General features: G+C 26.7%; 1 protein-coding gene across 2 annotated transcripts in view; it reads left to right on the top strand.

Annotated features, from left to right (window-relative positions):
- LOC107438310 (Bifunctional lysine-specific demethylase and histidyl-hydroxylase NO66) overlaps positions 1-23849 on the top strand; it is a 40403-nt gene that overhangs the window by 2791 nt on the left and 13763 nt on the right. The window contains exons 2-12 of one of the 2 annotated variants that reach the window (XM_043050392.2): positions 2253-2321; positions 3974-4553; positions 6095-6202; positions 7595-7711; positions 7928-8174; positions 9158-9257; positions 12172-12285; positions 14071-14177; positions 15975-16082; positions 17851-17885; positions 23263-23357. In XM_043050392.2, coding sequence (XP_042906326.1) covers positions 2253-2321; positions 3974-4553; positions 6095-6202; positions 7595-7711; positions 7928-8174; positions 9158-9257; positions 12172-12285; positions 14071-14177; positions 15975-16082; positions 17851-17885; positions 23263-23357 — 1680 coding nt within the window. Of the gene's footprint in view, positions 1-2252; positions 2334-3973; positions 4554-6094; positions 6203-7594; positions 7712-7927; positions 8175-9157; positions 9258-12171; positions 12286-14070; positions 14178-15974; positions 16083-17850; positions 17886-23262; positions 23358-23849 lie in introns of both variants that reach the window. The other variant, XM_043050391.2, reaches the window with a different exon arrangement.

The following is a 23849-nucleotide window of genomic DNA, read 5'->3' as shown; positions in this document are numbered from 1 at the left end:
ATACATCAGCAATAGTAAACGTCCAGGGAAAGATGCGACGCAGTCCAATATCAAGATCCAATTTTCGTGTTCCATAAACCGGAATTTGAGAACCATTAGCAGCAACGAGTTTCAAGATGGACGGAGTCTTATTGCGTTCATTCTGAGAAGGTGGCAAAACAGAAATATCAGCGCCAGTGTCTACTAATAATTTAAGACCTAATGTCCTATCAATAACTATAAGGCGACAATTTGCATGGCCGTTGGCGTTCGCCGCCAGTAACGCATGGCCGTCTAGTTTTCCTGCTTGAAACTGCATGGTTGGATACATTTGTTAGCTCTTTCACGAAAACGGTAATGGTACCAGCAAAGTCTATTTTTGCTAGTGGATCGATTACGGTATTTATTCATATTTTTACCAGGGCTTCGACCTCGGAAACGCAACACTTTATCAAGTATTTTTATTTAATTCACACACTTGAGCTTGAAGCGATTCGATAGTATTTGAATAATCGCAATCGTTTGGCCCTTTTTGTTTCGCTTCTGAACTAGCAGATAATATTTCATTTGAAAAAGTAACATCAGCAATCTTATCCGCCATTATAGCTAATTTATTAAGAGGATCTGATAAAGCACTTAAAATAGCTTGCATTTGAGTGGGAAGTCTTTGAAGCCATAATGATTTTAGCAATGCGTCGCCAACACGATCACCAGCCAAATCTTACATTTGTCGCAGCAATGCAGACGGTCGCCTATCACCTAATTTCGATATCTTGCAAGAGTTTTTTTAAAATACGTTCTTCAAAAATACTGAACATTTCAATTAATCTTTGCTTTAAAGAATCATACATGTTTGTAACTGGAGGTGAAGTGATAATGTCACTGACCTGCGATAAAATGCCCGTCTCGATTGAAGCAACGATCGTATGATATTTTGTGCTATCTTGAGTAATTCCCGCAGTAATAAACTGAGATTCCACCTGTGAAAACCATATTGCAGGATTTTCTTTCCAAAATTGGGGAACTTTAGCAGCTACACGCGAAAATTCTGGCATTGCTGGCTCCGTTTTAAAACTGTTTCCATTTTCGCCATCCATCACGTCCGTTGTCACCAGTTTAGCCGATATATAAGTCTATGTAATTGAAACTATTGCTTTAAGTAAATGAAATAAGAACAGTAAAACTTAACCACTTTAATATAACATTTAACAAGTAAATAATATTTGTGGAAATATTAGAACACAACTATAGACAAAGATTGTTGACGTTATCTCTAGTAGAACACAAAAGCTAAAAATGATCTCTTTGTTACAGAAAACTAAACTGAATCTTTTTGTTTAGTTGCCAGATCACAAAAGTTCAAAGTTAGTGCCGCCACAGGGTTGATATTTTGCGGAAAAATTTGAAACTCATACTTTATATTTTTCCTCGTTCATAGCAATTTAGAATGTTTCAGATCCATGGTATTATTATTTAGTTAGAAACAGTGTACATTTTCTATGAAAAGGTTGTTTTGAGAAAATAGCAAAAGCAAATTTCTGTAATTTAGGAAAAATCCTTCACTGTGTAAAAAATTATGAATAAGCATATTGAATTAGCATTAAGATTACTCTCATTTCCTCTTTTAAATTTAAAAATGTTAATCTCTTTTCTCAAAAAGTTTTGATTAATGTTTTAATTTCCTCTAACGTAAAGAACATTCATTTATAGGAATAAACTTCAAAAGCATGTAATGCTTTTTTTCTTAATGCGATTTTTTTTTTGTAATTTATGTAGTTAATTTATTTTCTGAAAATCTATGAATAACTGTTCTAAATCCCTCGTTTAGGATAGTTTAAGAGTATATATTGTTATTTTAATTTTATTTGTTGGTATAAACTTCAAAAATGTTATTTTCTCATCGCCTCATTATTATGACACTTTCGTGATAGATTGATTCTAATGGTTTTAAAGATGGTTTTGCATTCTGTTAAAATCTTAAATATGACTGGTATGTTTTCTTTCTCCCATATCTTACTACAAAAAATTAGAGATTTCTGAAAGAATTTTTTTTTCTTGTTATCTCAACCAGAAAATAGCCTGTTTGCAGAGCCCCATTCAGTGATTTGAAAAGAACTATTTTTTTTTATTTATTTATTTTTTTTTTATTTTTTTTTTTATTTTTTTTTATTAACACAGTAAAAAGAAGACAGCAGCATAGAATGATTACAATTTTGTTTTTAATTGATATTTTTTTTATACTCTATCTTATCTTTTTTTATTTATCATTTTAGTCAGCATCAAAGGAAACTGCTGAGAAAGGACGTGGGCGACCAAAAAAAAATTCAACTTCCCCAACAAAAGTGAAGTCTTTGGTATTTTTTTATATTTATATTTCTTATGCTATTTTTTTATACTTTCATTCTGCTACTTTATCTAAGATGATTCTATATTCAATTATGTCTATTGTGATACAATGGGAAGATTTCCATATCAGTTTCTGCACCTAAATAAAACAAGTTTTAAAAAATCAGATAGTTGCAACTTTGAAAAAAAAAATTAAAGGACTAATTGTAGGAGTTTAATTCATTACCTCCCAGAGGCATGCGACTTTTATGTACTGTGAGAGACCCTAACAATGACAATTCACTATAGAAATTAAAGTTGTCATTATAAGCAATACACATATTTAATGTTAAAATAGTTGTATTAAAAGTAAAACTAAAAAATTAACTTAAATGCAACAGTCGTTATAGTGAACAAGTGTTCAACAGTTTTACCAAAAAATAGTAGAAATTTTATTTTATTTATTTATTTATTCCTGAATGTACTTTGGCCTGTGATCGTCTCGACATGTTTGTTTTATAAAAATAAGAGTTTATTATTCTAGTTAGGAAATAAGGTGAAATGATGTATATATTTTTACTTTTTTGTACTTATGAATAATAAATACTTGTAAATTAAAAAAAAAATAATAATAATTTTTATCCATTTCTGTAAACATTCTTCATTTAAGTAGCAGAAGAAATATACAAAAAAACTTTTGCATCTTTATTAGTTTTTTTAACAGTAACTTGAAAAATTAGTGTAATCGCGGTCTTCTCACAATCTAGCAACCTCATTGTATCAAACTTTTTCTGTTTTTTATATTTATTTGTTTTTTAAGTAATTTATTGCAAGTACTAGAGCAGGACAGTAATATTTAAATGATAGCAGTTTGATGAAACAGATACTAATATTAGAATCAGGGTTGGAGTTTTTGCCGGCAAAAAGGGGTTTTCGCCAGGACAGTGGCAAAAACTGGTAAAAACCGGCAAAAACCAAATCATCTAAATTGCTAATTAAATATTATTACAAAATACTTGAAACAAATTTAAATCAATCATAAGGAATAATAATTTTGATACATTACATGAAAAAATTATTTTTAACATATTAATAATTAATATAAAGGCAATAATTTTTAAAACATTGAAAGTTTTTGACCTCTTTTCATTTTAGAATCCTTAAATAAATGTTTTTTTACAAATAGTAAATAAATATTATTATTTGTACAATTATTAACTACACATCTTGATAGATATTTTATGCTTTAAATTATAGTTATATTAATTTAAAATAAGTTCATTTCACTGGAAAAAAGAGAATAATCGCAAATTTTCCAATCACTAATGTTTTAAACTACTAAAATGATATATTATTACATTATGATTTAATTATGGAATAATAATTTTGTAATTATTTATATTTATAGTATATATTTCAATTTTAGGAATAATTTTGTACCAAAAATGTGTTTTTGTCCTCTCATCTTGGAAAATATAGGTTTTTGCCACTTTTTGCCAATTTGCTTGGCAAAAACCTGTTTTTGCCAGGACGGTTTTTACCGGTATTTACCATGGTTTTTTCCACCAGCGACAAAATCTTGCCAACCCTGATTAGAATATTGCATTTCTTAAAAATTGATTTAAGCTGTTTTTTCTATTGATCTTCTTTGCTCTACCTTATTTTTCAGGCAGCGAAACAGGCTATTGGCAAAAAAGGACGTGGTAGACCTAGGAAACCTACGACGAGTTCAGTAAAAGTAAAGTCTGATCTTCAGAAAAAAAATAGCCCAAGAACAAGAAAGCGAAAAACTTCGGTTAGTTTTAAGAGCACCACAGAAATCATTGAAGATCATAGCTCAGAAGCTGATTTAAGTTCTGAAGGAGAAGAAACTGACCATCCTATTGATGAAGGTCTTGAAGATGTTGAACATGAAAGTAATGGTGTTGAAGTATCTGGTGATGAATCTGAAGGTGATGAATCTGAAGTTGGTGAATCTGAAGTTGGTGAATCTGAAGTTGGTGAATCTGAAGTTGGTGAATCAGAAGTTGGTGAATCTGATGGTGATGAATCTGAGATTGAGGATGAGGAAGATATAGAGTCATCTGGTGAAGAGGGTGATATTGAAGAACAGCTTGTTTGTAATGAAGATGATGAGGAGCTAGCTAGTACAGATGAAATTGAAGGAGAAGAAGATGATAGTGAAAATGCTTTTTACAGTTTTCCTGAAACTAGTATTCAGTCTTCAACAAAATTAGAAGAGACAAATGGTATGTTTGTATTAACTCTGATTGAATGTATAATTTTGTTATGCCATAATTTTTTTGCTTATTTTGAAACATATAGTTCTATAAAAATTAATCTCTTTTTAGTACATTCTACATTGTTAAAAATATATTTAAATTATAATGATTATCAATACCAAAGTTAAAACTCACAAATATAAAGTAGCATGCAAGTTTCAATGTTAGTGGAAAATCTGCATAACTTTATTTCCAATCTATGTTTTTTTAGGTATTGTGCCATCAAATGATAACCTATTATAATAATATAAAAAATTAGTTCAGCACCTGTTTATTAATTACCTGTTAAAAATTAGTTCATCATATATTTGTTCAGTTACCTATCATAATATTATCAAAAATCACAAGAAAAATGAAAAGCGTTTAATCTAAATTCTATAAAAACAAGAATAAGCCAATCTTATTATTTTCAATCAAGTAATCAAAAGAATTCTAAAATATTATATGTACAATAAATGTACTAAATTTTTCTAATTAAGTAAACAATTAAAAAGAAGCAAAAAGTTTTCTTTATAAATATATTGTAGCATTAATATCTTGGCTTAAAACCACTACTTCTCGTTTTTTCATAACCGTAAACAAAATAAAAAGAGAGAGAATTTTGATTTTTTTTTAAAATTTAGAAGTTGATTAATCTATCATATGAAAAAATAAAGTTTGGAGGCTTTGTTATTTCACCATAAAAACAATCTTGAAATATTTTGGCTAAAAATCATGTATTTTTTACGTCTAAAAACTATATTAATTTTTATATTATGTTGAAAAGTGATGTCTAAGAATGTGTTTAAAAAAATGAGATCAATAGGTCCTTTGTAATTATACAGTTTAAAATTGCTTAGTATTTTTTTTATTGACCAAAAGCCAAAAAGTACCTCCTAATTTATTTCATGTTGTTTAATTTTTATAGCTACATATAACATTTTGTGGAAAAAAAGTTTGTTCTGCTGAAAATTCTTGAAATTTTACAGAAAAATTTTCCCAAAATTGATTCAAATATAAATATTTAAAGGCTTATATATTTCCAGTATTTTAGTGACTTAATTGCATAGTTTTCATTTTTTCCTTTGTGATAACACAAAATTAATGATGACAAACATAAATTCTATTGACATAAAATAGTGAATAAATAAGTTATAATTATTAAAAATGTTGTAGCCACCTTCTCTAGTTATGCCATTTTGTTTAATCAAGTCAAGTTTCAAAGTGGTCCCCTTATCATAGTTTTAAACCAAAAAATTCTTCTGGTGCTTCTCAGAATAAAAAAAACTCATATAAATATATGAAATATCGGCTATAAATATTCATCCATTTCACTTGAAATAAGAATTTATATAATAATATTTGAAAGCCTAAGTTTAGCTGCTAATTTAAAACAAACAAGGGAAATCATTTAGAAAGATTTAAGTTTTTTTTTAGAGTTGTTTCATCCAACTTGCATTCCAGTTTTATGAATCTAAAGTTTTATCTTTTCTTTCTCAATAATTGCTGTTTATTTTGTCTCTGAATAGATGAACAGGAAAATGCAAGCAGTTCTGATAATTCTTATAACGAAAAGGTGAAAAGTGAAGATGGAATAAGCGAGGTTCACTTTAAGAATGAAATAAAGGAAGAAAGTAGTATGTTTCAAAATGTTATATCGAAAAGTTTGCATTGATCTAAATGTTTAAGATTTTTGTAACTGCCAACTTTATTGGAGAAATCACTTAGAATCCCAAAAAGTATACAAATCTCCAGAATTTTTAGAATTTTTCCAAAATATATAAAAAAAGAAAAATTTAATTTTTTGAAAATTTAAATTTTTAAAAAAAAACTTACTCAAAGGGCTGCTATTCTTCATTCTTGAATTTAGTTACTTTATTATGAATTGAAATATTGAATTTCTTATGAATTCATATTCTTTTCATAACTTATTCAATGTAATATTATTGAAAAAAAAAATAGTTTTGCTATTTTTCTCATTGGCACTTTAAATAAATGTAATGAGTTTATTGGAACAATCAGAATTTTAATTAAATTATGGATTGAGGTTTAGATATAAATATAATTGAGGTAGAATCCCAATCATACAACACTTTTTAGACACATGTTAAAAAAGATCCAATAAGCTTTTCATCATTGGTATAGCATCTAAAATATGGCAACTAAAAATTAAAATTTAAACAAGAAATAAAACGCATAAATGTTTCATTCGTTTTGATATAATATCGTGATTTATTATGGAAAAATAAAACAAAATGTTTAAAAGCTCTATCATCGCAACTACTTAACTTTTTACAATTTTACACATATGTCAATATTTATACATTGAAATGCTGACTTAAGAAGGTTCCCTGATTATCTAGAAATTTTACTTTTCTGACATACCCCGAGTTTGTTGGTTAAACCCTGTTCTACTATGTCAATGGTGTAAAAAAAATTCAGCCTTTTGGAATCTCTGTAATCCTACCATTGCAACTTATTGACTTCTATGATTCTGTAGAACAGTTTTTGTCAACTGCTGTCTTAAATCATTTGGATCATTAATTCTCCATTTCATTTTAACTGATTGTTATTGATTGGTAATTGATTGCCTAAATGCGATTAAAACTCTCCTATATATCCGATTTTTTATTTACATTAATCCGTTGAAAGGGTATTGTTGAAATTCTTTCACCAAATGCTCACAAAGGGTCGTAATTAAGGTTTTACTTTTATCATCTTTTTTAAGCGTATATTGACTCATTTAGGAATCAAATAACAACAAAGAAATTCTTCATCATTCCTTAAAATGAATAGAGCTGCATTATTTCATATCAAGTCAAACTCCTTTATAATATTGAAGTGTCAAGGTGATTTGAGCAATAAATCATATAATATTGAAGTGTCAAGGTGATTTGACCAATAAATCAGGAAACTCGTTACAATTGAAACTGTATTTGTTTTGATATTACTTTTGAACATTGTGAATGTATTATATTAATATTTGTGTCAGATTTTTGTTTAGTATATATATTTTTTAATTGTTTCAGCTCAAAATGTGATAAACTCTAAGAAAAGGAAAATCACTCTGGAAAATACAAAAGAAACTGACGAAAGTGAACAAAATGATGTTAAACCTCCCAGGAAGAAAAAGACATTAAGTAGAGGTAATAATTTCTGTTTCTAAATATTCTATAATTCTTATTTTTTTAAATTGAATAGAGTATTGTTTTTTCTTTTTTTATGGGAATAAACCAGAATACTGTTTTTTTCTTCTTGTGCATTGTACACAAGAAATTAGTATATTGCATTTATCTTATGTTCATGAAACATAATGATACTGAATAAGTTTTTGATTTTAAAATTATTTTATACTTTTGTAGCTAATTTGTCTGTGGGAAGTAGTTCAAGAAGTTTTAGCGCTCCTGGTAGTAGTAGATTTCCATCATTTAGCTCTCAGCATCATTTCAAATCAAATCAATCTCATTCATCAGCCAATGGTCTTCATCCACATGTTGATTCTATTGATTCATTAATTAGTCTTAACAAAACGGTACCTTGTGGAAATATTGCAGCTGACCAAGCTTTTCGTTACTTGATTGGTCCTACTTTACCTGTAGATTTTTTCCAGTGAGTATGTTTTCTAATCTGGCATTTCTATCGTTGATCTCATTCCTTTTTGCATTTTTTTGTGTATAAATTGACACTTTAGTGTAAGGGTGGGCAAAATGGACAGCTTAAGTTTTGGAGATTATTGTAAAAACAATACATTTGCAGTACAACAGACTAAAAAAGTTTAAGTATCTTAAATCTTATAGCAATAGTATGAAAAAGTTATCAACTATAATCCAGTGTTGTGTGGTTTCCCAGGAGAAAATTCTTAGATTGGATGCCTCTTGAAAAAGATTTAATTCATTTACTCAATGCAGACTTTTTTTGTTGTTAAAAAATTATAACTTTTAAGAGCTATCACAGAATTATAATTTATTAAATTTTAGCAGTTTTACTCTAATTGTCACACTTTTTGTTCATCAAGGCAGCAGAAAATATATTCCACTTTAATATACGAATTCTTTTTATAATGGAAGTTCAACAACTGTTTCAATCCATTCTACTTTGCAATATTAAAACATAGACCAATAGTTATAGTAAAGACACTTAATTACCTTCGATTTCTTGTTTGAAAAAAAATTTTTTTTTTTAAATGAGCATCTTGGTTAAAATAAACTATATACTAGTCACTTAAGACACAGACAGTAGTTAAGTTCCAAATTGTATTCATTAAAAGTGTCTATGCTTTTATGTGAATCAAAGTCGAACTGTAAGTTGGCAGCACTTAAATGTGATGAAAACTTAAAGGACCATTTTGCTTGTCTTTCCTACATCCCTTACATATTTATGACATTTACTACTACTGAAATAATTCTGTTCTTATTCATTCAGGCAAAATAAATTGTATAATTTGTATTACTGGTTTTTTTAATTGAATAATTGTCTGCAAATAATGTTTTTGACTATTGTGGTTTGTTTACTAACTGAAAAAGAATAGAAGTCGTAATTTATTTGTTATTATTATTACGGAGGCAAAATAATTTATTTCTCTTCATTTTTAGTAACTTGTATGAGAAGATGCCTTTCACAGTGGCAAGAGAAAATCGTAATTATTATAAAAGCTTATTTAGTGGGAATGACCTAAATACAATGTTAAAAGAAGTAAGTTTTTTTTTTTAGAATCTTTTTACATGTCTTTAAGAAGATATTATTTTATTGATCACATGGTTTTTATGTAAACAAGTTTGATAATATATTTAATTTTTGAATATTATATCCAAGTTTTTTTTACATGCACTTTTGCTTATTTTAATGAAAACTAATTTTTTTCTTAGTGAGAAAATGCAAAATTACTAGTTATATAGCTCATTTTGTTTGTGCGATATTTACCAAAACGCGTATGCTATCTCAACGGGTATGCTACTCATAGAGAGGCAGGTTGTTTTTATCATGGCATTATTTCCGTATGCCCTCTTTATCGTTTTGAGCATCTGAGAAAGTTATTTCTGAAGTAAGGCATTGAATTTGATGTTTGCACGCTGCTTTAAAGACGAGATATCAAAGTTCGACAAATTAAAGAAAATTGGCTTTAACAGAAATGATCTGCAGCGAATGCTCACCGTCCTAATTAGATGATATAGGCACATGTCGTACGTGGATACATTGGTCGTGATTCTCCAATTTTGCTGATCCTTTTTTAATATTTATTGTACATAGCTGCCAACTCTACTGGATTTTCCAGTAGACTACTGGATTAAGCCAGTTTCTCCTGGTCTACTGGTTTCATTAAAATTCTCCTGGTTTTTATACATTTTAGAAAATTCTCTAATATTGAGAAAATTTCCTAAAAAAATCCTTATTGAAATAGAATTTTTGTACAGATTATTGCTTGCTTGCTTGAATATTTAAATAAGTATTAATAATTCATAATGATGCAAACCTCATTTATAAAAAATAGTTCGAAACTTTTTTTTTCTTCAAAAATGTTTAGCCTATTTTTATTCAGAACTCTCTTTTTAATTTAATTAAAAAAATATTTTAACTATCTTTGATGAATTAAGTGCCTAAAACTATTCAAAATTCTGAGTAAACATAATACATAACATTTCAAGTATGTTTTATGTCAATCAGAAGTGGAAAATATTGCATTTTTTCTATTTTGATGACTATAAAAATTCCCTATGTTTAAAATATTTAGTACATACATCATGCAACAATTATCATGAAATTTTATATTTCGTAAAATCTACTGGATTTTTTCCTATCAGTGTTGGCAGCTATGATTGTAATATTAAAAAAAGTTTCCATAAGCAAAGAAAAAAATTTGCTGTGGGGGATATGAAGCAAATGGCATAATCATGATTTATGCAAGATAGAGGAAAGTCAGTGTTTAGCTGTATGCATGCTGATCCGAAAGAGAAACAATATAACTGCCGCTATAGTCCGAAGCTTAGCAATCCCATCGTTTGCAGTCGAGCCTACAACCAGCTGTTTTTTTTTTTTTCCCCAACTCATCTCGACTATTGCTTTACTACGAAAATAGATTATTGCAGTGACAGTAGGAAATCTTTTAATGTAATTTTGTTTGGAGTGAAATTACTAATATTTCTTAATGTGATAATTACTTTATATGAATGTATAACTATTAATATTAACGTGCATGTATATATATATTGTCAAGAATAAATAAAAATACTAAATAGTTGACTGATTTACTATGTTTAATAAAATTATTCTATTATCAAAAATATTATGAGTTTGCAGATACTTTTGGATTGTGTGCGTAGATGCTCTATGTTTTTGTCTTACATTCCATATTTCTTTATTGCTGTGTGTTTTCGTTATTAGTGCTGCCAACCACTAAAAAAGTATTTTCTCTCAAACAAACACTTGCATGAATGTAAGACCTGAAGAGGCATCTTTGTTACTCTATGAATGGATGAGGTTACGTTGTGAACCAAAAGATTATTCTTCTGACTCAAATGAATATGCACTGATTAACATGTATTGTGAAAACTGTTTTATGAAGAAAGATAATTTGGGAAATACCAAATATTCTCTTTTAACAAAGCTATTTAAAGCTCTTTTATGCTCTTTTATTTTCACGGAAATGCTGAAGTTGAAAGAGGTTTTAGTGTAAGCAAAAAGCTAGTTGAAAATATATTTCAAATTTAAATTCAAATTATTGTTTAAACTCTATAGTCAAATGGTTTGAGACAAATTGTGTCGCATATCAACGAAATAGGAGGTTTAATTAAATAACTTTAAAGTTGACAGAGGTGTGATAAAAGTGGCTCATGCGAAATTTAAAAATTATTCTTCTCGATTAGAGCTTGAAAAAAAAAAGTGAAAACATTGAAACCGATTAAAGAAGATTGAAAGCTGTTGAAATTTACTTGCAAAAAAAAAAAAAATTGAAGGCTCACAGGATCTCTTAGCCACCGCTGAAACAAATATTAAAGATGGGTTAAATAATAAAGACATGTCTATTATAGGAAGCACACAGATCCTCTTATCTGAGACTAAGTCGAGGAGCAGGGTATTTAACAGCATTGAACCAAAACGAAACTTAATCTGTTAATGCAGGGACCTAAAAAAAATAAGTTATGTTATTAATAAACAAAATTAAAAATTCTTTTTGCTTTTTCATTTTATTTTTTTTAAATCTGTTCTTAAATTTTAGAATTCATTTGTTCATTTTTAAAATAGTACTTACAGTTCCAAGAGAAATAGGCACGTTAAAGAAACAAGTATAGTGTGCAAAATTAGAGGCTTCTTCATTATTACATATTATGTATCAGTTTATTATGAAATAAAATATAAAATAATTTTAGTTAACTTGAAGTTTTGTTTATGAAAGCCAAACTAGTAACCTATAACAACTTCTTATTTAAATATGCTCCGAATCTTTGTTTCGCTGCTCTAAAATTGCTTTTTTATGTTGCTTCAAAACCATATTTTGCCGCTTGCATTACTGATATGTGTATGTATATGTGTCTGTATGTATATATATTGTTTTCCTGCATTTGTTCTTCTTTTATTATTTACATTAAAATGAGAAACATTTTTGTTTTAGCATAATCTTGAGTATAAGGTGCATATTGATGTGGTAAAATATATCAAAGGAATGAGGCTTCCTATTTCAGCTAATGGTAGAGCATATTACTCTAATGTGTGGGAGGATTATAAGGTAATTTTATTCTTAAAAAAATATTTAATACTCCATTATTACAGACCATGATATCAAAATTAAACAGCATTTACATAAGATTCCACAACAAATCTTTAAATCTATTTGTTTAAGTTTCATCTATGTTTTTTTTATTTTTTTAATGCAGCTTTTAGATTATATATTTTCTAAACTTTTGATATTGAAGAATATATATATTTTCGTAAGTGCTATTTCATGTTACGAAAATATTTATTTGAAAGTTGTCCCTTCATTGTAATGTATGTAGTAGATCTAGTCAATCGATATATGGTCAATTGCAAACAGTTCCAATTTCGAACTGTAAATACAATTGTATAAATTAAGACAGTCTAAAATTTTTTAATATATTTTATATAATGAGTTTTATTATATAACTATAAATATTCACATTTGTCAACCAAAAACGAACACATTTTTAGACCAACATATTATTTTCGAAGTACTTTACATACTTAAAACAGAGATGCCAACTGCTCCGGACACGCCAAAATAATTTAAAAAACGGTAAATAACTACTAACTGAAATTTGCAAATAATTTGAATCATTTTGCTTATTTTTTGGAAAGTTTAGCATGACTTAACTATAACTAAATGGCGAATTATATGACCTTTCGAATTATTTAGAAATAGTGGTGGATAAAAGCCTAATAAATTAAATTTATTAAACCAAGAATCGTAATTAATAAACTACCACTCGAAAATATTTATTTGCTGTCCGGAGCGAGTTGGCATCTCTGTTAAAATTAGTTCATTCATTGATCAAAATGCTTTTTCGGCATAACAATTTGTCCTCTAATCCATAACTTGGTTCTTATTTTTTATAAACCTTTCTATTTTTCCAAGTTTTTTTTTATCACTTTTTTTCTCAAATTTTTGTTATTTTTTCTTTTATGTTTGTGGAAAAATAATGACATGGCCAAAAATTTTCTATTGTGCTTTGTTCAAAATATATAAAAACTAATCAAAATTAAGTTTAAATATTAGGGCGACTGGAAAGAAATGTCGTTTTGGTGCATTTGATATTTGTTTTCAAGATTTTATTTTTAATCAATAATGTATTCAACCTCGTTCGCAACAATGGATCGAAAAAAATGAATAAGTTTTTAAGACTAACGAATATTTATTGCCCCGAAACAACATTACCTTCTCGTACCCCTAATATATGGATTAACAATGATAGTGGTACCAGCAATTCAGATTTTTCAAAGTAGCTCATTTTGGAATAATTCACTTATTGTTCTAAAATTGTCAATTTTGCTAAATCTTTTATATTTAAATTGATAGTTTTTTTCTATATTAATATTAAATTTAGACTTTCTTATTAACATTCTTTTGTTTTCTGATATGATACATTAATTCTGTAATTAAAAGCTTAAAAACCATGCTGTATATTGTTTTTATACAGCATTAAATTTGATACTGTTCACCTCCTTTTAAACAAAAATATTGTTGGTTAATAAGGAATTTGTTGCATCTAATTGCCTATTTTTTTAATGCTTTCTTTTGGTTGTTTATTTTTTTTGTTTCTAATGCTTTTCTATTTTTTTGCAATTTTAAGTAACATATTTTTTATTTTTTTAATCAACTGGGTTTTAATCTAACTTATTAAACACAGTCTATTGATGCTATGTTTTTGTCTTTTTTATTGAGATTTTGATCAGTATTATTTACCCTGAGAAATTAGGAATTATTAGCTTCTTTTCTGATATTGTTTTTAAAAAAACTGTATTCCAATTAAGTTAATTGTAATCTGTGTTTTCGCAGGATGGTTTTTCGCTGAGAGTTCGCAACCCTCAAGCTTATAACAAAAATCTTTGGAATATGTGTTCTCTTCTGCAGGAATATTTCTCAAGTACTGTTGGTTGCAATATGTAAGTTTTTAATTTTTTTATGTTCTTTTTTTCTTTATTTTTCAAAAATAAAAGTCAGTTATATATTGTTAATGAAGTTTTCCTTTATAATACTATTTTAAAGCGATTCAAATTGTTAATTTTATGTTTATCTACAAAATTTCATAAAAATGATGTAATCGATTGATGAAAACGCTTGGAATTCTGTTTTTACTTGTATTTGTACATCTAAAATTAGTTTTACAGTTGAATAAATGACAGAAATTATAATTTTACAATTGCAAGTTCTATTTTCAATTGTTTATCATAATTATTTTCAGTTTAAAACCCAAAATCAAAAGATTCTTAGTTACTAAAATATGTTAGTCTTAATTCAATTACAAATTATATATATATTTTTTTCATGGCGCGTAGCATTTTTAAAAAGTGCTTAAAGGTCCTTATTTTCGTTTTTTAAAAGCCCTTAAAGGTGCTTTTTCATGGGGTGTTTTTAAAAAGTGCTTGAACGTTTTCACAATTCATTCAACCACAATCCATTTTGATCCGTAGTGTATGAAAGCAGCTATCATTTTATATGTTTTATGAACTACTTGCGAGTCCGCATGTGCATCTGAGCTGAGTTTGGTGAAATTTTAGCACTCTCATATGCTGCATATTGCTAAATATTCTCAAATTCAGGATTTATTTTCCGCCCTCTGATATCGAACCGAAAAACCTCTCGATATTTTTATGGTAGCTAATATAAACAAGAAAAAAAGTTCTTTCTCAGAGACTAGTTATTATATCATGATCATGTAAAGTCTCTGAAAATTATTTTGCATTTTGTTGTGTACAGTGCTTAAAAATATTTTTCAAGTCCTTAATAGGTGCTTATTTTTTGTTGAAAGATTTGTCTACGCATTTAACTGACACAAATAATCTATCAAAGTATTTTGATTTTAAATTTCCAAAACAACTATTTGACTTTATTTTCTTTTAAATAAAAGAATTATAAATAACTCAAATTTTTTCAAAAAAGAAAATTTAAATTTTGAGTCCTTTTTTTAGCAGCATATTGGGAAAGGGGAGATGATTAATTGTGTATTAAAATTAACTATTACCTAAATGGATGATTTTTTTATTAAAAATTAATTCTTGTGTATAATCTATAGTAGGGGTGCACAACCTGCGGCCCATCAACTGTTATTGTGTGGTCCTTCTGAATGCAACAAGAAAATTCTTTTAGTTTGTTTTTTGTTTAAACAATATAAATTTTCTTAAATTAAAATAATTAATTCAAATTCATATTACTCTAAAATGTCTGTATTTTTTGCATTTTCATTCTACATGCTTCTTTTTGTTTAGAATTTATATCCTCCCTAATATTTATGTATATCTAATCTATATATATTTGATAAATTAATTATTGTGAAAAAAGTTTTAAATAAATTCAAATAATTAAAAGCATTTAATTTTGTGCTAATTTATTAAGTTTACTGATAAAAATATTAAGTACTTAGAACACTAATATTTATATAAAAATCATCATATTTGCCCCTAACATGACTAAATCTGTGTGCGGCCCTTCTTTAATCTACCTGCTGTGCAAGTGGCCCTTCACTCAAAAAGGTTGTGCACCCCTAATCTATAGTTTAAATTAGTTTTTCAAAACAAAATTTTCAATTCAAAATATTAAAATTTTAAAAATATGTTATATTTTTAAAAAAATGTTTTTAAACTAATTGAAAAAGATTTAATTTGGAAGTTAAAAGCTTCATTGAAATTAGATGTTGAATTGTGTATGTATTTTATTTATATTAAAAAAAATATTTGTTTCAGATATTTAACTCCTCCAAAAGCTCAGGGTTTTCCACCTCATTATGATGATATTGATGCATTTATTGTTCAAGTAGAGGGAAGGAAATATTGGAAAGTATATCCCCCTAGGTATGTTTTTTTTTTAAATATTTAGTTATTGAAACTGCTTTCTCCTGTTTTGTAATTCATATGATGTTTTATTTATTTTTAAGGAGATATTCCCAATTTTTTGTGTTATCTCCTGAACTTTTAAAAAGCTCTTTACTTTTATCAAAAACATAAAAAGTTTCCTCAAGATAGGGAATTTTTACATTTATAATTCCTTTTTTGTGTTTTCTGATTATTACAAAAAAAATTTTAATTCTCCAAAAAGGAACATTTTTACTAAAAGAATCGATATATAGAGCAGGGGAGACATTAAGATGTACTGATTACTTAAAATGTTAAGTTTCTGTTTAAAACTAAAAATTTCTTTTAAAAACTTAATGTAGTTTATTTTCTTCTTTTTTTTTTACCATTACATAAACATACCTGATCTAATTATGTTTAACAAAAAAATAATTAACCTAAACTGTTAGCTCCAAACTATTTTTAATTTAGAATAATAATAATTTATTTTTTTTCAACCAATATAATTATTTTTGCTACTGGAATTGTTGATAAGGTACACAATATTTTTAAAGTGATGAATCTTAAAAATATTGTGTAGTTCTATAATTCTATATTGTAATATTTCTAGCAAAGATTTAGGGATTGAATCCTCTTAATACACCTCTGCATGTACTCTATTTATTTATAAACGATTATGATTGATGATTTGTATCAGATTTATGATTTATATGAGCCTAATCCATTTGCATTAGTATGACGAAGGAAATGAGGCTTTCTAGAGAAAGTTGATGCATGCACTGTACTTGCTATGAATAAAAAAAAAATGCAGAAAAATATATTATATTATTCATATCTATTGAAGTGAAGGTTTAGTCCTTTTTTTTTTCCTCGCTTCATTTCATTTATTTATTTGTTTTACTTATGAGTACTTTTAAAGAACTATTACTTTGAAAACCTGAGAGATTTTTAGATTTCTTCTTGGAACGTGAATTAAAAATTTGAAAAAAATTAAAAATTTGTTATTTTTTGTTGCTTTTAAGACATTTTCAAATGACTGACGCTAGTTTGAATTACTCAATATTTAATTGAAAGACAGTCTGGTTTATAACTATGTGTTACCTTTTATTGTAAAATGAAAACTATACTAGTGTTTAACTCGTATATAATTGGGTAACTGAAGGTGACGTCATGTGTGGGTGTCTAACCTGATTGGCTGTTGAATCATGATATTTGTTTATGCCACAATTTAACAGCTAATCAAGCTCAACACCCTGTGCATGACATTGCTTGCATGTACTCAATTGAAAATCAAACTCGAAATTGATACAGCAAGATAATAAACCAAGCCTAATAACTCTAACGTTAATGCTCTGTTTGTACGCAACCATCTGATTTTAGCTGTCTTCTTCATTAGTTGCAAATATGCAATTAATCTATTGTCATTATTATTATTTTTAAAAAAATAAATTTTGAGTTTTTGTAGAAGAATTTATGATATTTTTATTAACTAAAATGAACATTGCTTAAAGCTTGATCAATTAATGTGATGATGTTTTTGATAGTTTACAATAATGAGACTACTGTATTTTCTATGTGACTATTGTTGTTATTATTTTTTAAAAATGAATTTTGAGTTTTTGTGGAAAATTTGATATTTTTATTAAGTAAAATGAACATTGTTTAAAGCTTGATCAATTAATGTGATGATGTTTTTGATAGTTTACAATAATGAGACTACTGTGATGTAATATTTTCTTTAAATTAATTAGTAATGAATATTTAACAGGTATCCTGAGGAAGAATTGGCCAGATATTCAAGCAGTAAGTTATAATATTCTTACATTCATCTTTAATTATTAAAGGAAAAGTCTCTCTCTTCATCCTCTAATACTGAAAGTCATTCCAAACTTTTAGCAAGTCGGCTTGAGGGGAAACTTGTGAAAAAAACAGATTTTTTACATAAGGACTAAGCATTGTTGCAATATTAACTTAGCAATTTATTTACTTTTGTTCATTATGTTGTGTAAGCACAAATAAAACTAACCTATATGGCATACAGAGCCACAGAATCAGTATTTTGAAATCTATCTAAAATCATGTGTTTATTTATATTAAAGTTGCAAATTTTAAAACAAATTAAGCTATGTACTGAAGTGCCAATTCATTGGGAGAATTGGTTGCTTTTGGTAAATTTGAGCTATCATATGTTGGCTGCAATCAACAGTTTTGGTGCCAAATAATAATTATTTATTTATTTGAATGCATAAAAGCAAGTTTTTCTATATCTGATAATATGGAGGCAACAGATAATAATATTTGTGTCTGCTTAGGCATTTCAGTTTTGAAAATGATTGTGCAATGTTAATTAATTCTAATTTATTGATTTTTTTTCAATTTTATTTAACTTCATATGATGAACAGATAATTTGCATATAATATTATAATATTGCATATATATGATATATTCAATAAAGATATTCAAATAATTTTCTAAAATCATGAAATAATAGAATCGACATGGGTTCTAATTAAAAATTTTATGTTTTTTTTAATTTTTACTTTTATTTTCTTTGTAACTGATGCTATTTTTTAGAAACCTTTAACTATTTTGTTGTATCTATTTATTATGAATTAACATTTTGATCATAGAGATTTAACAGGGTGGCCACCCACCTGGAATTATCAGGGAATTTTTTTTATACTGGAAAAAACCTGGAAAAATCAGGGAAATATAGATAAAAACCTGGAAATTTTAAAGAAAAGCTGGAAATTTTTTCCTATATATTTTTTTAATTTCACGAATTTAAATTATTTGCTAATAATTTTCTTATATTGTTTCATCCATTATACCCACATTTTTTAGACGGAAATGTATCTCCAAACAATTAAAATATCATCAACTTAATTTGCTTTCATCAAAATTTGCTCCATTATTACCCTGTTAAACTAGAATACAACATAAAATTCTCCCATGGTTGCTAAGCAAATGTCTTTGATCTCTATGCAGACTATGGGACTGTGCAATTTAGGAAAGGCAAAGATTATGGAAGACAGGGTTAGGATTCGGTTTTTAAATTCTGTCCATGTTCACACAATGATTCAAGTTTGTTCGCAATTGAGAGTGGTAATTTTTTTCTATTTTGACAAAATGTTGTTGTATTTTTAACTTTATTAAATTCTCTAAAAATTAGTTGGTTATAATTTAATAATAATAGATTTTATATTGCACTCTTTTTCTGAAAGCTTTTGAACTCCCATTCAAAGAAATCTGTAAATTATTTTTTCTCAGCAAACCAACCAATCACGCATTTTCCCCCATCACTAACAGCAATGTTTGTCGACAAATTGTTACAATTCTTGCATTAATGCTAATTTTTTCTATTTCATTTTAACCTTTTATAGTATATTTTTATTTTGAAAAAAGTTTTTTTTTTAGAACTAACTATATATTAATGTCAAATTTTACGGTTTTGTTGGTAAATATTAGCTTTTTGATTCAAAATTTGAATTGTATAGTTATCACAATATCGAAAGTTTGTTAATGTTGCTTGCATTCCAGAGATGATATTTCAAAACTATTCATCTTTTTACCTAAAAAAGCTGACAATGACTAAGGAATATATAGGAAACATATTAAATGAGGTATATACGTAAAATATAATTTTTTTTTATTCATATGTGTTTAGTCAGGAGAAGGAAAACGAAACTTAGTGTTTTAGTTCTGCACTGCACGAGATTTCAGTTGTTCAAACAAAACAATTAACTATGCTATACTAAAAAACTGTGTGTTTAGATTGGAATTCTGTAAATGTTTTAATTTCAAATAAGAAAAAAAATCAAAAAAGTATAAATTTTAAGGAATTTTATCTATTTTTTTTCTTCTATAGAGTATAGAACTGAAAATTAGACAATTTTACAATTCTGACGTTTATTTTTTTTATACTGAATCTCTTAAAATAAAAATGTCATTTCAAACTACCATTATTTAAAAATTTGACTTGAGATATTGGTTTAAGGAAAATATGATCAGTGAACTTTATAAAAAGCACTGGTAAAATGAAATGCAGTATACAGTACAGCTTTATATTGAAATGTAATTACAGTGATTCACAAAAGTGTTGATACACTTATGACTTTCAATGAAATAAGACTATCCATTAATTAAAATGAATGTTTCAGAATACATATTTAATGATAAAAAATGTGTTCTAATCTTAACAAAACTGAAATATTTTAAATGACAATATGAAATATTTTGAAAACTAAGGGAAAGTTTATTTTTAAGGAATCAATCATCAAAAAGTGACAAAAACTTTATCCCACAAAAGTCATACACTTTTAAAGAAAAAACTCAGTCTATTAGTAAATCTAATTTTTCTTTAAATAAACATTTAGTGGAGTTTCCTTTAGCATCTACAATAGCTTTTAAAGGTTGAAAATACGTGTAACCAGTTATTATTATTATTATTATTTTATTATTTTTTTTTGTCAGCTGAAATTCGTGCAGAATATTTTTTTAAAATTTTTTACAGGAACTTTTACAATACTCAATTGCATATTTATGAATTTTTCCACAAAATTTATAATTTTAATCTCTGATATGAAGTCCTTCCTTTAAGCATTTTATCACATATTGCACAGTTCAATTGAATACAGTAAACTAATTTAACATATTCATTACTGATTTACCTCTTATGAAGACAAATAATCAAATTTGGTCTATTTTATTACGACCACAAGTCATTTTTAAATGATAAAATAAAATATTACGGAGTTAGCAAGCAAAAATTAAAATATAATTTTGCTATTATAGGTTTGATACTAAATTGCTAATAAAGAAATAAAAAATTAAATGAAAAATAATTAAATAAAAAAAGCAATTGACGATAATTTTAATTCTGAGATCCAAAACATTTAAATGTATGATGACTTTCGTGGGGTAACATTTTTGTTACTATTTGATAAAAATAATTAAGTTTTGCTTTGTTTTTAAAATATTCCGTGCAGTTTTGCTAAGAATAGATTATACATCTTATTATCAAATACCCATTGTGAAATATTCATTTTAATTATTGAATTTTTATTTCGTATTTCAATATAAAATTATTGATATATATTAAAAATTATTGATATATAATTACCTGAAACAGTTTTCTTTTCCTTAATGAAAATATATTAAACAATACTTATCCAAGATTTTATTGGTTATTCTGATTTTGTCATTTTGTAGGTACACTTTGAGCAAATACTACTTAAAGTAACACATTAAATTCAATAAAAACAATTAAAATTATTCAATAAAAACAATATATTCTGCAAGTTAAACATATTATTTTCTCCACATCTTAATTATTTAAAACTTAATGTTGTACCAGAACATTGAAAAATAATAAAAAAATATCTTGTAAAAAAAATTGTTTTTTCAAGATATGTTTAAAAAATGACATTTTGAATAAGATATTTTATAATACAGACACTTTTCTTGTACACATCCTTCACTTTATAAGAAAAAAGGAAAAAAACACAAACCTGGAAATTTTAAGATTTTTACCTGGAAAACCTGGAAAAATCAGGGAAATTTGAAATCTGTTTTGAGTGGCCACCCTGTTTAAACTTGAGATTCAACATAAGGGAAAAGATAAGTTAAGACTGATTTAAATAACCAAGTGAAAGCTGGATATTTAACCTAATAAAAACATTATAAAGAATTTATTAATAAAACTTAATTCGGTCTAAAATAATGGTCTACATTATTAGAGGTACTAAGTTTATTAGTTATTGAAAATCTAGTCTACAAAATTTTGACAAGTAACAAGGTTTGAACACATCACGTGTACAGTATAATTAGAACATATATAATTTAATCAAAATAATTGTAAAGGCATGTGATTAATATTAAATTTATGGGGTAAAAGAAAAGTTTATATTCAATAAAGATATGTATCCATTCTCAAAGATATTCTCCCTGGAGAATCCATGATGCCACACCGTGTCAAGAGCTCATTTGTCCTCTATTATTAGTATGCTGCAAAAAAGCTATATCAAAGCATGAAGCAGGGTGCGTAGCATTTTGAGAAAGAGCCTTAAGGTGCTTATTTTTTATTTGCGTTTCTTAAATTTCTATCTTTTAAAAGGAGATTTTTTTCTTTGCCATTCATTCTTTCAATTGGCATTCTAAATTACAAAATATGCATTATTTTCGCAATTTTCTCTGCAATATGTATCAGAAATTAGTTATTTTATCATGATTATGTAAATTTTTTGAATTTTATTTATTTTATGTTTATAAATTTAGAACCTTTAACGATAAAAAAAATTTCGTTATTGCACAGATCATAATTATGATATTTTTTTACGTGATTAAAAATATTTTTTGAGTGCTTAAAAAGTACATAAAAAGTGCTTATTTTTTGTTGAAAGATCTGGCTACACACCCTGATGAAGAGAAAAAACTTATGTCGCCCAACTTTTACGACTACACTGTTAATGGTCTTTGCTTATTAGCCGCGGATCATTGAGTAAATTCATCTCTGGCTGAGTAGGGCGGCTACCCATGCAGCTGTTTGTTGTTTTAAGTGCTTAAAACAAAACCTTTCTTCTAATCGATCTCTGATTGAAGAGGAGGGGGTAGAAATCATAGTGCCATAAAATTGGAGTTTAAAGTGCCTAACAATGAAAATTAATGAAATACATTTAAGAATATAACAATTATTAAATCAGGAGCCATATTACAACATAATTATTGTCCACAATTGACTGTATTACTTAATACATAACAGTTTGCTATAGTACTTAGTTTATCAAATGAAAAAAGCTGTTGATGAATTTGGAATTAATTTTGCTTTTTATGTTATTTAATTTTGATAAATTTGAAATTGTGAGTGTAACACATGCTCGTTTAGTTTTTCCTTGTGTTTCTTATTTAAATAAATGTCATTAACTTCCAAACTTATTAGTGACAAACATCTTTTATTTTTTAAGGTATTAAAGATTTGTTAATTGGATTGACTGTTTAGTCAAGTTCAGAAACCCCTGTGTCTATATAATCTTATTCCTAAAAAAGTTTACTGTTATTTATTTGTTATAATTTTTCCTTTTCTATAACAAAACATAATACATAAAAATATAATTTTTTAAATTTTTTTCCATTTTTCTATTTTTTCTTAAAAAAAAATAATTTTAAAAATTTGTATTTCAGAGGATTTTTCTCAAAATGAGATTGGCGTTCCAATTCTGCAAGTTTGCTTAAAAGCTGGTGAAATGCTTTATATACCGCGGGGGTATATTCATCAGGTACAGCTTTTTTATTGAGTTATTTTAAGTTATTCATTATTTTATATGTGGTACACAAAATGAAAGACTGGAAACTTAATAACTTTTATAATGATTGGTATTTCATCGATTGGTATAATGATTAGTATTTCATGATAGGTATTATTGGTATAATGATTTATTCTATTTAAGTGTGTCGAAAAATTTTGTAGACAATTACATCTTTATTTATTCAAAGATAATTAAATACAAAATATTACTTTTTAAGAGTATTTATTATATTTTAAAAAATTTTAAATTGTTAGGCATGTGCAAATTTTTACAATATTAAAACTATGTAATTGCTAATGAAAAAACATGCTTTGTGAACTAAAACAATCAAATTGGAGGGTAAAAAAAAATTTAAATATTTTTTTAAATATTTATATACAGTACAGAACCCGTTATCCGGAATTCAGAAAACCGGAAAACCAAAAAATCGGAACTAAATTTGATAAATCCCCCCCCCCCCCC

The sequence above is a fragment of the Parasteatoda tepidariorum genome, chromosome 9 (assembly GCF_043381705.1).
Source record: "Parasteatoda tepidariorum isolate YZ-2023 chromosome 9, CAS_Ptep_4.0, whole genome shotgun sequence".
Classification (NCBI taxonomy): domain Eukaryota; kingdom Metazoa; phylum Arthropoda; class Arachnida; order Araneae; family Theridiidae; genus Parasteatoda; species Parasteatoda tepidariorum.
Note: the sequence above shows the minus strand (reverse complement) of the source record. Positions and strands in the feature narration are given on the sequence as shown.